We start from the raw sequence: 16,492 nt of genomic DNA, 5'->3' as shown, positions 1-16,492 counted from the left end.
GAAGCGAGAGAGGGCAAGCAAAGGCTGGCTAACCACAGGGAAGCTTAAATAGACTGATAGATGAGGACGAGAACAGAGGGACCGAGAGGAAAATGTGAAAACATTGAGGGTGGGAGCGCCGTTCCAATGGCATCTGTTGTGTTGACAGTGTCGGCGATGCGAAAAGCCGTGCGCGAAATGAGGAAGAGACGAGAGGGAACAAAGGGCACTGTCTTTTGTTTTCGATTATTACATCATAGGATAACAGTTAGATAAAGAATGTACACAGGGCCACATACACATGACGCACCTGTCTTTTACTAAAATTCAAGAGAGAATAAAAGATAAAACATGGAAGATGCATTAAATAATTTAGAAAAATGACAAATTATCTAAGATATAGATGCAGTGGCTAAAGTGCATTGAAAATCTAGCGCCGCAGTTCGCATCGGGATTTCAATGTCAGTAGAAATGCATCTTTCTCCCTTTTTGTTTGAAAGAAAACACATTCTTCAAATGAGCTGCCCTTATGTATGTAAATGTGCGACAGAATGATTTTTGTTCAAAGGCTTTGTCAATTTTAACAATTATACTTTGGAGGGCTTTTACAACTAAGTAAAAGATAGTGTATAGTCGATCATTATCTAATAAGGGTGATTAGGATCCGAATGCGAATAGGAAACTCCCTGAAGGGTTTTATTTAGTGATGAATACTGACCAGCTGGATATTATCCTGCTTATTAACTACTTAACAAATAAATGGACATGAAATATTGATTTTATTATGCGAGGAGAAAGAGATTGTGGAGTGATACGAGATACATCAACACAGAGGAGCCATGTTGAATTTTCTTTTTCGGGAGACAACGGTCAGTTAAAGTTTAGTAGTCATTTAACTATCTGAGACCACAATCTCAGAAACAGTGTTACCAACACTCAATTTTACTGGATGAAAGTGATACTTATACAAGTCACAAGCTGTAGATCTGGCTTTTAATGTTTTAACTCATAGTAGCACAACATTTCTAAGATAAGTAGACTTTAAATGCTTGCATAACACACACACGACAGATCCTAAATCTGCCACTGTGTCAACAATTGTATTAGTGTCAAGCAGTTCTGTCTCGGGGTCACATGCCTCTATTGTTACTCGCCCATTACACCCCCAACACAACACACACACACACACACACACACACACACACATAGTGATACACACACTCCCAGCAACTGGCCACCTGGAGAGGCAACTGGCTGGTCAGGCCATCATTGAACAAAAGAGACAGCTGCACCCATCTACACTCCTCATGCATAAGCACATACTGACCCTCATACACATCAAAACCCCACCCTCACACATACACTGATCAATCTTGACTCATCCCTGCCATGTTCACCAACACCATGTCATGTAAAATTTCCAGTTAATCAACACGCAGATTTCAAGCGCTTCAATCAGTTGAATTGTTTATATAAAAATGTGTTGAATGCACTACACTTTTAATGGTAGTTAAAAGCATGTTTGCCCAAAATGTCTTTATGGTCTGATGTAGATTCTGCATTGTGACCCAAAACTAGCTCAAGGCACTTTTAGCCTCCTTAAAAGACAACATCTAATCGCATATAAGCAACCTTTTTTATGATAAGCCCTGACACTGATTCTGGGGCATCTGGACATATCCCCCTGCTCAGAGCTGCTCCAATTTTACATAGATGGCCTCTTTTACTTGTCTCAACTGTCATTAGCCATCTATACACCGTGTCTACACCGGACTCGCTGCATCCAGTGTGGACAAATGTTTGGTACAGAAATGTAAAAAATGGGGGAATTGTTCCATCATCTAAAGGAATTTTGCATGCTCAAAATCAAGTCTGACCGCGGCATTATTTTGTCGTGAGTATAAACCAAAATGTTGGTGATTTTAGTCCAATTAAATATTATATAATTAGAATTTTATAGTTTTATTTAATTATCACTGCATATATGAATTTATAGTCTGTCAGATATTTGACCTGTGTTTTGACTTGCGTAACCTTATATGTTTTGCTTAATGAAAATTGTAAAAAGCGCTATATAAATAAAGCTGACTTGACTTGATTTAAATGCTCTCTAGAATCAATAAGTTTCTACCAGACAAAAATGTCAGTTTCTTTCAGTTGTTTATTTAACACAGTAATTTGTGTCATTTGGCTGCAGGTATATTTGGACAGGTTTTCATTTCTGAAAGGGCATGGCTGTTTTATTGTCTATAAAAACGTGAGCGTGTTGAAGACCGTGATCGACACCAGTGTTCCGATCAGACCTGCCTTCCCATCTGCCCATCCAGCTGTCTCCAGTCTATCAATCACTCTCTCTCTCTCACAAACACTCACATTCTGTCACATCAGCTAATGGATCAGTCTGTTTAATCTGAGATGGTCTACAGATGAGAGCTCGATTAGCAGGAAAGCACACAACTCAAAAGTCAAACAGAAGCCGAGAAGTGATTGACTTTCACCTGGATAGCATTGAGACTGCTGCAACCTGTTATGACCAATCAAAACGACTAAAAAGCATGTATAAAACTTCTTCAAACTTGATCAGAATGCTTTTTGAAATAGCTTTTATGTTGGAGCGTACAATGCTTTTCAAGTTTTAATGTTAACTTCAAACTACAGACACACACAAACAAAGCTAAAGCATTATGGTTGAGAATGTGAAAATTTTGCTCGTTTTTTCCCCACAGACTTGCACAGGACTCAACTTAAACTTTGAAACATCTATTTTACAAGTCAAAGCACATTCACTCTGCTGCATGTTTACTGCCCTCGTTCTCTATACAAATATGGAAACGCCATATTTTATTCACACCTCTCACAAGAACATGGCAGCCACCTACTCAATAAAAATAAAAAGGATTTCCGAGGATATTCGAACTGTACAAACAGTCCTGCCATTACTTTTCTGTGTACACAGCTTCTGCATATCAATATTACAGAGAGTACAGTAGACAAGAATACATAAGAGTACAGTTTCTTCACAGGTAGAGAACAGACTGTCGACTGGGGTTTTGTTGAATAAGAAATAATGAGGATACTCACAAGGCACAGCGTGGCGGTAGAGGTTGTCTCGTATGGTTTGCTGAAGCTCATGGTCGGGGGAGGATTTCTGAAACCTCTGGCTCAGGTAGAGCTTCAGGTCTTTATTGAGTTTGTTTCCTGCGGAACGAAGAAGAAATACGCACATTTTAATAATGCTGAATCATGTGCCTCTTTAGTAAGATATCTCGACCTAAACAGCAGTCTTGAGACAAAGAGTGTTATGGGTAATAGAGAAACATGAGAGGAAAAGACCAAGAACAAAACCAAACAAAGCTACCATCTGCAGTAGGATTAGCGCAGACAAAAGGCCTGTCTCGTAACAATAAATAAATGAATACTACCAAAATCATAAGCGCATTAATTGATTCGCATGGGCGTGTAACGGTAATCCCTGACACATTAGCACCAGCTTTTAGCACATTGTAGCAGCACACCTCGATTCACACTCATGGGGATACCTGGCTGCCACCTTAACGCAGAGTAAGCAGCAATAGAGTGGGCCATGTGAAACATTTCCCACCCTCAGCTCCACCATCTGTTTAGAAGACACAGATCGCTTACCCAGCACCATTTCAAAGAGATGCCAATAGCCAAAAGCTGTTTATGTGTTAATGTGGTTCCGCTGGGTGCCCACGCCATTGCCAGATCGGTCGCAGACACCGGCCTTGCCACAAACCCTCGGTTACTCACATGTAGAAGGAACCCGCCCAGGGAGTTCCCCTTTATCGGATTTATGCGAGGAATTCTCTTTATTGAACAGACTTTATTGCGGCCTACACAGACAAGGTATCAGCACACTTGGTTGCCATGGCAATAGTTGATGCTCTAAATAAGGCCCCACTCTTCATAATGGTCATACACACTTTGGGGATGCTATGCTGCGTACATAGTACTTTGAGGGTGCACTGCGGCAGGGCCAGTATAAAACTACAGTCATTAAACAAGATGTTTACACTTTTTACAATACTTTCTAAAGTCGAAGTACAAAAAAAGTGTTGTCATTAAAGCGTTATTTTATGCGGTTCCTCTAGTGGGGTGTTATGGGATTAGGGGATTACCTTAACACAGCACACTGACTAAGATAAGTGTGGACTGGCAGAGTCTGATACCAAATCAGCATTTTTGCATTGAACTCTGGATAAGATATAAAAAGATAAATGGAACAAAAATTCATTCCGCGTCTAAATGAACCGACCAAAAGGGGGCAATTATGAGATCAAAACTGTTTAAAAATTACAGCACTCATTAAAGGATGAAAGCAGCCGTTTAGGGCGGACAAAACAAGGCCAAGGGATATTATTCTTTTTTAAAGCTTGCACATCACAAATGTTTAATATTGCATATTGCAACATTAAATATTAGGGATGCATCGATATGTACATTTTGGACGATAACCGATGATTCTTTAACATTGGAAGCCGCTAACTGATATATGGGCCGATATACAGTATCTAGATATTAATATAACATTTCCAAAGGCAAACATTCACTGCAGAAAACAAGGTAACCATTAGTTCTCTTTTTCCCCTGAAAATCATGTACCAAGCCTAGTTTACACTAGTTAAAGATTCTTTAACCTTCAAACTTTTCTGGTATATTTTTTATTCAACAAACAAATTATAGATGTTCTTCCCGAGCAAACCAGAATATCTTTCTTAATAGCCACAAGTCTAACAGGTCTCAAGACAGAAAGCATTCAGAGAGCAGTGTGATTCATACAATATGCTTTAGTTCCTATAATTTACACATTCATAAATACTGTACCTACATCAACAATGTATTGCTAGCAGTAAGTGAAAGAGAGTACTGTACTGTATTTAACTGTGGGCAGCGTGCAGCTGAAGAAGTTTAACCAGAGGAAACCATTTATGATTTATCAGCAATAATATATCAGCCTACATTTTATTATCAGCCGATACCGATAACATAAAAAATGACCATTAGTGGCTAATACCGATATGGCCGATAATTTATCGTGCATCCTTAAATATATTACAGATGCAGTATTGCATCTTCAGCCATACAGATTGCAGTGATGTAGCACAAATATTAAACAAACAATGTTTTGTTGTGTCCTGTCTTCTACTTGACTGGATTTACTTAAACGCTGCATACTTGAGTTTTTGTCTAATATGTGACTGTTTTTACCAGCTTTCAATCAGTAAAATAACAATTGTACCTTAAACAAGGAAATTTCCCTGCATGCATTGCAGCAACGTTGGTTATTTGGTTAAAGGGGTAGTTCACCCACAAATTAAAATCCTCATTCATTTAAACATTTACTCACCCTCATTTTGTTCCAAATCTGTATAAATGTCTATGTTCTGTTTAACAGAAAAGAAGATATTTAGAATAATGTAGGAAACCAAATCGCTCTGGGGCACCATTCACTACCATAGTTTAGTTTCCTACTATGGAAGTCAATGGTGCCCCAGAACTATTTGGTTACAAACATTCTTATAAATATCTTCTTTTGTGTTCAGTGGAACATTACAATTTATAAAGGTTTGAAACAACTTGAGACAGAATTTTCATTTTTGGGTGAACTATCCCTTTAATGTTAGAGAAAAGAATTACTGATTTAGTATTAGCGATGGTTCTATTTCTCTTGTTGTTTGTTTGTTTGTTTGTGTAGTGTTGATGTCTAGGTGGATGACACCGTGTTGTTACTAGTGAAGGTGATTTCACAAACTGTTTGAGAAGTTACTTAATAGTTTGTAACCAAACTGTTCCGGGGCACTATTGACAACCATAGTGGTTTTCCAGATACTATGATAGTTATTAATGCCCCAGAACCATTTGTTAACAAACATTCCTCAAAATATATTTCTTTGTGTTCAGCAGAACAATAAACTAGTTTAAATAATGTACATTTTTCATTTTGGGGTGAGCTACCCTTTAACAATTCTTTTTTACAGTGTAAAGCAGGTTGTACAATTAGCTGTAAAATGAGAACCGACTATGCCAGGCAATGTTTAAGCTAGAAGGCCAGAAAGGAGCTTTTCTCTTCTAATTGAACCTCTGGAGGATCATTTCTTAATCTAGCTGAATCCAGGTCTAAAAATAGTTTTCAATGAAAAACCCCATTAAACAGCTTTTTCAGAATTAAAACAGGAGTTACACGCGAGTGGCAAACAGCGTCCTGTTAAGCTGGTGACCGCAGCCCGGCGCCCGTGTTGGAACCATGACGTGCCGCTGTGAATGAATCCCCGCAACAGGTTGCGAGTCATTACTTAATAACCTACACCAGCCAGAATCAGGCTCAGGCTACACCGCCACCCCATCCATCATTGCAAACTCACTTTATACCCAATTAGCCGCTGAGCTAGTCAGACTCAACCTCAACAATGAACCTGGTGAGATCTGAGCTCCTGCCCTGGAGAGACACAAAGTGCTTGATTTCTAAAGAAAATTTCTAAACAATCTACTTCATGCTTTGAGCAGGAATGTCAAAAATGACTGTTCACTGGTCCCCAATGTCTCCATGTCTATAATCTAGAATATCCCATCCTTGAGTTCCCGTATTAGTATTTAGTTGGGTGTATACAGAGAGGCTCAAAGGGGGATGTTTTTTGCGAGCAGAGTGAACGCCAGTGATTGTTTCGGGTGTCTTTTTACACAGACCCACACACTTTATAACACGCTACGCCCAGATTACACATAATATAATCTTATTATATGCATTATAGAGATGGAGACTTAGTGCACTACAAAGAATGGGCCTAAAAAGCACCTTTTCAAGGAAGCAAGTGTTTTTCAAATGCAATTACAAAATACTTTTCAAGGAGGGAGAAAAGCATCTTCAACTAATAATGGCTATTATACTTTATGCTGGTATTTCTTTTTTGTATGTGAATAAGATGTAGTCAACAAAGCAAATTTATTTTCCATATTATAGAGAGGAATACAAATTTTTTATGATTTGTACATGGGTTTTAAAACATTTCGAAACTATTTTTCACTGTTGTTAGGCATACTATCTGCAGATTCAGATTAATAGAATTTTACAACAGCCAAGTGGTTCAAATCATATTTTACAAAACAGGCGATTATTTGCTCAGTTCGGGAATATCTCATGAATTTGGGACATTTCCGTGCATTTCTTTTAACAATAAATATTCTGCATTTTATGTCGAAACACCCCACAAACTGGCAAAATCAAGTGATAAATGTGTGCCTGTGTAATGGGGGTGTGGGGGACACCATTAAGCATCTGAGCCCCTAAATCCCTCCCAAAATAGATAATTAAATAACAAATTGCCAACAGCCCAACTGCACCTGGCAGATTAACTGTTGATGGAGAATGAACATGAAAGCCAAGGCACACTTTTCATTATTTATGAGTCTCTACATTAACGCACGCGTGTAAGACAACTGTTACTAAATACTGTAAACCCACACTGCCAGGATGTATTTTCAATTATCAGCTGGATTTCAATATTCACCATGAGAAACCAAAGCACAGTGTTTTAAAGAGATTACGGGATCCAAATCATTCCGAGTTTCACAGACCTGGTACCACTCAGACACATGACTGTCAGCTGACGCCCGCCATACGTTCTTGGAAAAGTGAAATCCAAGAACTGAAAAGAGGCTTGTTTTACTTGCTTGGCTTTGGAGTCGGAAAAGTAAAGAACTGTCAGACTTGCAAAATTGTGCATTTTCCTCAACATGTGCATCAAAGCTAGCAATAAAACTTTGTTCAAAGGCTCTTGAAAAAAGTGAGTGACTGATGGATAAATAAGAGTTTGAGAATAGACTTACACACTTAATCAGACACAAAAACACACACACGCACAAGGAAATAAGAAGGCATAAAGAAAATTCAAAATCCAGTCTTATTTGAACATGTTTTTTTGGTTACAAAGCATTGGAACAACACTTTAAACAACGCAATAAAAAAGCAACCAATACTATAAAATGCTGGCATGTTTATATGACTTACTATTGATATAAACCAATTCACATCAAAATCATTGTATGGAAGCCAAGCATGTAAAGAATTATCAATGTAAATACAATACGAGTTCTTAAGGAAGCAACTTCATCTCATGGTTATCACTGTTGGACACTGTCACTTGGTGGTTAAACCATATTTCATAGTTAAAAATTGATGTATTGTGTGTTTATATCCAAATGTATTTTATGCGACAATCTCTCCTTCCTTTCCTGAAAATATTCCAGACACTACACTCTCAAAAAGGATGTATTGTGTTATGTATATTTAACACATGTTTATTAACACATTATGAGTCTTTTCATGTTGATGCCGTGTTAAATAAATGGAAAAACAAAAGGCTGAGCTAAAAGAAACACAACATGTGTTGTCTTTGACTCAAAATAGAGATGCAGTTTTTAGACTGCAACCCCGTGAATCAAACATGTGTGAAGTTTTTGAAGGGCTGGTCATTTTAACCATCATATAAAAGCAAGCTCTAAGCTACCCCGTTGGCAGACCCCCATATTTGCCTGTATCATCAAATGAGAGCACTTCTTATGACACAAACCCCATAGGATCAGCACAGAGATCACCCTCAGCTCACCCCCAAACTCATCTCCCAGACACGCCCATAAAAAATAAATACTGCCATCATATTCGAGTTTTTTTTTATTTAACACAACTGGAGGGTTAAAAATAAAAAGTCCATGATAATGATGTGTTTGTAAACACAGTGGGGCAGCACTAGCAGGAAAGCTTGTATCTCCCCTGCAGATTCATGTGAGGAATAAAGGCAGGTATGAGGTCTGTAAACAAGTGCCTGTGTGATTGGTATTCAGCTCTCGTTTCTTTCCTAGCTCTACACTGCCCTCTGTGTTTCACTCCATTACGCCTAGCCTGCATCACACTGGGCCCTGTCGCCATAGCAACGCTGGTCAAAGCAGCACTCATGCAGGCTTGAGGCTTAAGTGTGCTGCCCCCTGCTGAAATCTAACAGTAACAAGCTCGAAAAAACACATTGCTTAAATATGGTATAACATCTTTACTTGCCACAGTATATGAACAAATTCACTCCAATCAAACAGCGAAAAATACACACAGATGTAGCACACACACCCATACCAACCAGATTTGGTAACTTATTGTGCCATAAATCCAATTTATTTTCTGTCACATAATTATTTACACAGTTAAATAAACACTGTTATCATTCATAGTTTAATAAGACTACTTAAAGAAGAACATATGAATCCTGAGATGCGTTTTAGTTATAAACCTGGTCTCTCTCTGGAAAAGACTTACCCCCTTATGTCACTGCGCAGGCACACATCTTAACCTCAAGTACTCCCTTGAATTTATGACCATCCCGGCCTATCGCTGCTCGGTTTGAGGATTTTAAATGACCGTATGAGACCGAAAAGACAGAGAAGCTCTCTCTCCGGTTGCAACTGAAATTGTTTACCACATTCCAGATTGCTTATATTAAGCAATCTATTAGACTGGAGGTAACCTGTAAGTGTAAGAGTTTTGTTGTATTTATTGTCTTTTAGATTTGTGTGTGTGTACTGTGTAAATCTACCAATAATGAGATCTGCTTTTAAAACATCCAAACCTTTAAAGCAAAGGTTCACCCAAAAATGACCCAAATCTAAATATTCTCTTAACATTTACTTACCCTCATGCCATCCTTTATGGATATGACACAAATTAAAAACATTAAAAGCTGTCGTGTTGTCTTTAAGCGGTGAAGTTTAAAAAACATTATTAAACATTAAAACACAAAAAACATTCAAATGACTCCATAAATATAATTTAAAGAAAAACAATATGTTTATGAGAGAAAACTATTTATATGTTAAGAGTGAAGGTAACATTCTTTGGGTGGGGGCAACCCAGGTTCTAGGTTAACTGCAATGACAGACACCATTAAAACCAAAGTAATCACATTTATTTTCACATTTAAATGAGTTCCTGCACAGTTTGAATAGATAGTAAATTTCTCTCTCATACACACATATACTTACACAACCCTTGAAGACCCTTGAGGGGTCAGACTGGCAACTACACTTATTATCTTCCCTACCCGTGGGCTTTTATCAGACCAACAACAGTGAAGAGTATCACTGCTGGACTTCTGACAGAGCATCAGCAGAATCACAAGCCCAACTCCGAATAAAACATTCAGTTGTTCAGTGTTTGTACTGCTGAAGGCAATCTTTTCAGTTTCATCCAGATTCTAGCTACGTTTAAACTCACATGATCCCTACGCAGTGTTCACTCTTCCCTATATACCAAAGAGGGGACAACTGTACCTTCTCCTGAGAAAACAATTTTTTTTAACCACGATTTTTTTTTATTTTATGCAATGTATAATTATATATATTGCAATATATAATGATTTTATAGACAAATGTCTGTATAAATCATTCTGATGCAAGATCAAATGCACTTGTTTTCCTCTGTGTGTGTCCCTCTCTAACCAAGCGGCTGTTTCTGTGTCGCCCCACCACTGGGTTTGATTAAAGGCCCTGTGATACAATCCACTCTCACCCCACACTGGGACCACAGCACCCCACAGCGTACATGGCAGCAGGACGCTCTCACGAGTCAATATGGCACCCCTCCACCCAACCAACACATACACTCACATTTTAAGGACGTGTCAGCATGCCAGCCTAACAAAAACCCTTCAACCTTTGCTCTCAATCTCATACAATGATGCTTCAATCTGCTGATGCAACGCAGTAACTAAAGTAAAGCATGTGCTGTCCGCACAGAGCACTCGGGGCAAGAGGCAAACAGCAGCAGCCAGTTGAGTCAAAACAACTGACACCGGCTAAGATTTTCCTACTGCGCCACCAGGGGGCATGACTGAATATGGCAGTTTGGCAGATTTCAGATGGCATCAAGGCACGAGCACAGTCTATAGTCTTTCACTGAATTTTGTTCATTGCATGATAAAATCATTAGTTTTATCATAGTTCATTATTGTATCTATTGAAAGACCTATTGCTTTAAATTAGCTATGTATTATGCAACCGATTAGAATGGATATTGGTTCTTAGTTACAGTAAACAAAATTATTTTAAAAGAAATTCGATTACAGAAAAAGTCTCTTATTGACAATTTTTTTTTAATGTATTATATATCACAAATGTTACTTTCTTATGTTGTTTATGTGGTGTTTTAATGTGTTTAAGACAAACCATTGCTGAGTCTACCAATGACAGTTAAAAAAAAGCTGTTTGTAACTGCTCCGGATAATGACGTCATAAATGTAAACAATCATATCAACTCATTTGACCCCAGTAGATCCGCAATATGATGCATAAATATGCAAAGATGGCCCACAGAATCGGGCTGAATCGATCGCTGCACTGCTGTGTCATAATATAACAATTTATAAAAAAATATATATTAATATTTTATTTTATATTACTTGTATTTAATTAAATTAAAACTGCTAGACAGTTTTTCCTTTTTTGCTGAGGTCTTCCGGAAATTAAGTTTGGGCAGTATAGAGTTTATTTTGTTTCCCCTGAAACCATCTATAAACCAAGATGACTTTAGATGAATGCATTTCTAATCTCACTTCTGTAAGAAACAAAAAAACAAGTTAAACAATCCTTTTCACCTCCATCCCTAATTTCTCCTCTTATTCTCAGACCCATGAGCAGACAGCCGTGACCTAATTTCTCCAGCACTTATGCAAAGTCACAGGACATGAGGACGTTACAGGAATCACAGACAGGCAAGGTGATGTGATCCACATTAAAGCTTCACATCTGCATGGTTCTAAATTAAGCAGCAGCGCAGACACACAACTTGCTCAATGTACTACACTTAACTACACTCTGTGATTGCATACATACACGTACATCATAAACAAGGGCTTAGGCACCTTTCCAAACAAGTCTTTTGCTCTCTGACACACTAATCTAACAGTGTCCCAAATGCATCTCTGATCCACCTCTCTAGAGCCACTCGTACTGCATACTACAGCATCCCATCCTGAACACATGCACACGTACATACAGAGTATATAATAGAGAAGGGAAAGTAATTTATTTCTTTCCCAACCGCGGCAGGGTTGAGATGTTGCTTTCTTTGCAAGAACTCTATTACTTCATGAAGCAAAACTGGGCCCAGAACAGCTCAAAAAAGTGAATTCAACCCAAATCGCAGGAGCTAAAAAAGAAAGCTTCAAATCCTAGATCAGCGTGAAAATCTCCCAGTCATAAAGCTTCTCTCAAACTGTAGCACATGTTTCTGTAATGATTAATCTGTAAGCGGTTTGAATATGGGTGGCACATGTAATATACTTTTTTTACATGCACAGGGTTAACACATGGCAGGACATTACATAAAAAAGCTTAGAAAATAGTTGCAGGGTTGTAATAAAACAGGCAGAAATACAAAAGTAGCCAAGGGAATGTAAAACGCATGCAATTTTAATATATTGTTCTCCAAATTTCCTTTTTGTCTTAAATGTTCATGCTTCAACTATCAAGCACCCATATGTGCATGCTGCATTAATGCTCCTTAGGGGTTTTGCAATCTGTCATGCCAACCAACCTGCACAGATGCAGACAAAAGCTCAATACAAAAGGCAAGTTGCAGTAAAACACAGGGACACAGAGGTCTCTCCATGCTGTAGTACCTGCAGTTCCTCTTATACCGTAAGGGAATTAATCATGGTGTCTGGCTTGAAGCTGGTAGTGACAGCTTTCTGCAATGCAGGCTGCTTCATCCTTCATTCGACTGCGCTGTGACTAAATGCTTTCATGGTACATGTCATTAGCTTCTTTGTGAGACCACGAACTGAAACAATAGGTTCCATCTCCTTTTCAATCCCATCTCCTCTCATTACAAGATAGTCTCCTCGTTTCCAATTTCCATCCTTCTGTCTTTGGAAAATACTATTTCCTATCCTTCAGCAGAGTACCTGTTCGAAACAATATGCACATGACAAGAAAGTGTCAAGGAAATAGAGCACAGAGTAGGAGGAAGTTTTACATTTCCACCCATGTTTTGCAGTGCAAAACCAATCAGTGATCTTCTGTGTGGATGGAGATTACTAGTTTGTATAGAAAGGGGTTTTTCTGTCAATATGGGGTGCTGTGTGTACATTAATGAGAAAGAAAATGAACTTAAATGATTTTAGCAAATGGGTGGAATATAACAAAGAGTGACAAATTTAAGGGGGTCTGAATACTTTCCGTACCCACTGTATCTTATCCTCACTGTCCTTACGGAACCTTGTATTTCCTAATTCGCAGTTTTTCAGTAAATGGAAAAAAACACTTTTTAAATGTTTAAATACTGTGTTGTCCAAGTTGACAAGCACTTTTTAAAACGTTCTATTGTTAAATATTAGCAAAACCACTGTCAAACATAAAGAGTGACTAATATGATTCATGGCAAAAAATGATAAAGAAATATACGAATTATAAAGATACAAAGTTTCAGAAGGACATTTATATTATGTAAATAATGGCGTGTAAATATAATTTAACTTATAAATACATTTTAATACGTATATGTTACAATTATTTCTTAAATATTTACACGTTTATGTATTTGTATACACATATAAATATACACGCTAGGGTAGTTCCGATACCCTTCTTCCCTTCTCGATACCGATTCCGATACCTGGGCTCGGCCGATGCCAACTACTGATCCGATACCTGGGTGTGTATCTATATAATTCTAGCCCTGTATGAATTGATATAATTATTTTATTTATTAATATATTTTCTTGAGTGAAAAAGAACTTCAAATGCAGCCACAAATCTTAACCTAACTGAAAAGGGCTTTTCGATATTTTACAAAATAATTGTATAAAAAAAGTGCAACAAATAAATCTAGGAATATAAAAAATGAATTATATTAGAGAATAATCTCTTTAAAACTTCAGAGTCCAGAAACAATTTTGTAAAATAAAATGCTTTTGAGTTTTTAAATACCAAAGTACAAAAAAGTGCAAACAGCAACTCTTGCTCAATCTAAGTAGTCCTTTAAAGACACTAAGTGCAGCCAGAGACTTGAGTATAGAGTACACAAATAAAGTTAAGAAGAGCTGTACCAAATCCAGAATATAAATATACATATTTCAAGTACTTAAACTGTTAAACACTGCTGTAACAATTTGCTCACAATTTCAATAACAACGGCAAGTTCTTCTTCAGAAAAAGGAGCATTTCTGCTCTCTGTCCTCCTAGCCTTTGTGTAGCTATTGTGCTCTTCGGGTGACACGTCCTCAAATGCTTTAAGTTACTCGTGTTAAAGTTGCTAATACTTGTGCCACCCCTCGAAATTGCAGAATGGCATATGAGAAATGTCGCCATTTTACTGGCTGGTTGGTCAATTTTGAACATACTGCTGGTAGCGTGTTTTTTTCCCGTTTCTTCTTCGCAGAAGAATTGGTTTGCTATTTGCAGCCTTAAACATAGCTACCGGGCAAAGCTAGGTCTTTATTTAAGAAAATGGTATCGGAATCGGTACATGGATTCAAGTACTCGCGATACCGATGCCAGACTTTTTTGTGGGAATCGCGGCAATTACGATACTGGTATCCCAAACATTCTATGAACACCAACTTTTTAATCGATTAATCGATTCGACAGACCATGATCCAATATACACGGATAATGCTGATATCTAGTCTATCTCCCTTAAATAGATATCCTGATATGCGCACAACTTGTAATATTGCTTCATTCGCAAAATACGATCAAGGATGCGACACTTGGGGATGCATTTCAATGATCAATATATAGGTCACCAAACACATTGTGATCAACTGCGAGATTCTATTTACTTGGACTTTGCTGCATTGCACAACTATCTTTATAGCTTGAGCTTGAACTTTGGATAAATGGTGGTGGTCATCCATTCATATTTCTCTTTAAAAAAATCCCATGAACAATGTAAAACATTAATGCTTGCTGTGAGAATATTGAAATGGTATCAGGGGGATAAAATATAGCAAAACTTGTTTTCCCATCGTTAATTGCAACATGACTTACAGTTATATTACATTGCTGTGGAAAGCACATACAAAGCTATGATTAATTGTAACTGTAACTAATAGTATTGCAAAGCACAAGCACTGTTGAGAAAGCATATAGTAGTCCGTTCTATAGCCACATTATTGCCGGCTAATGAAATGAAGGAGCTCACAGACAGAGAAACAGAGATAATGATGCAATTATACAACAACTCCACCTGGCAGTGCTCCAGTACATCTAGACTTAACCCCACCCTGCTTGAATCACCTTCCCACATACTAAACAAACATATTCCGACTCTCCTCCACTGTGCCCTCGGAGTATTTAGTCCTGAGGCTACAAAACAGTCCTTGAGCTGTCAAACTTTAACTGAGAAACATGAACTCTGCCCATGCCGAGTGTGAGCTTGCTCCAATCACACTATAATTGTAAAAAGCCTAGACATTTCCACACAGCTTGAATTTCTAGTCAGAGTGGAAAAAAATGGTCATAGAGTTAAAAAAGCAGAATAGCATTAATGTACACTTGCACACATGAGGACCATATGGGATCAAGATGGGTTTTAAGATGAATTTGATGAATTTGAACAGCGCAGTAAAGATTTAAAAATGTACTATTTAAACTGATGTGTTTACGTAAAATTATCATTTATGTTTCATTCTGTGAACTTCAATATACCTCCCAAATTTCAAATAAAAATATTGTTTCTATTGGCATTTATTTGCAGAAAATGAAAACTATAGAATTAGGTCAAAATAACAAAAAGACCTCAATTACTGCAAAGAAAACAACACTTTAAATGTCGCTGTTGTTAGTTTTACTAAACCCGTCTTTGTTCACAGTACATAAAGAAAGCAAGTAACTATATTAGCGTACGTTAACTATACCAAAAAATGTACCGTAGGCTTTACTTAACAAGTATTTGACTGGTCAACTTAACATTGTTGAGTAAAACACAAAACCCAATATTAAACCTTTTGTGGAGTTTACTTAATATGAACCTATTGTTTAGTTTACTTAATTTAAACAAGTTAATTCAACACAACTTTCAAATTCAACGTTGAGGGTGATTTTCAGTTCCCAGCATGCTTTGCGTAAGACTGCATTTAGGCAGTAAATTTCATTATTTAGTGTATATGTAAGTGTTTTTCATGTGTTTTTCATTAAAGATAAATACTTGTTTGTGCATAATGTTCATTTATCTTTAAGGTTTAAAAGAGTTTGTTTTATTTTTTGTTAGAAGAGTGGTAAAGCACATGTGCTTAGCCTGTGAAAGGTACGCCCATGACGTCTATTGCATCATTCTATGAGCATTAACTGTACTAATGCCAGAACTGAGATGCCTCTCATCTGATTTGTTCATTGCGTTTTAACCTACATGCAGTAATTCTATATAATTTATGTAAGACAACAAAAAGTACATTGAGAAGGATAAATATTTAGTTTAATTAACTTAAAATTACTGGTACAATATGAATGG

The 16,492-nt window shown here is 37.4% G+C and overlaps 1 protein-coding gene across 13 annotated transcripts in view; it reads right to left on the bottom strand.

Moving 5' to 3' along the window:
* Positions 1-16,492, bottom strand: part of magi1b (membrane associated guanylate kinase, WW and PDZ domain containing 1b) — a 109,404-nt gene that overhangs the window by 57,068 nt on the left and 35,844 nt on the right. For all 13 annotated transcript variants that reach the window (XM_079483490.1, XM_079483480.1, XM_079483488.1 and 10 more), the window contains exon 2: positions 3,061-3,177. In XM_079483490.1, coding sequence (XP_079339616.1) covers positions 3,061-3,177 — 117 coding nt within the window. The remainder of the gene's footprint in view (positions 1-3,060; positions 3,178-16,492) is intronic.

Source organism: Barbatula barbatula (genome assembly GCF_947034865.1).
Source record: "Barbatula barbatula genome assembly, chromosome: 20".
In the NCBI taxonomy this organism is placed as follows: domain Eukaryota; kingdom Metazoa; phylum Chordata; class Actinopteri; order Cypriniformes; family Nemacheilidae; genus Barbatula; species Barbatula barbatula.
This window is presented reverse-complemented; position numbering and strand designations above follow the sequence as displayed.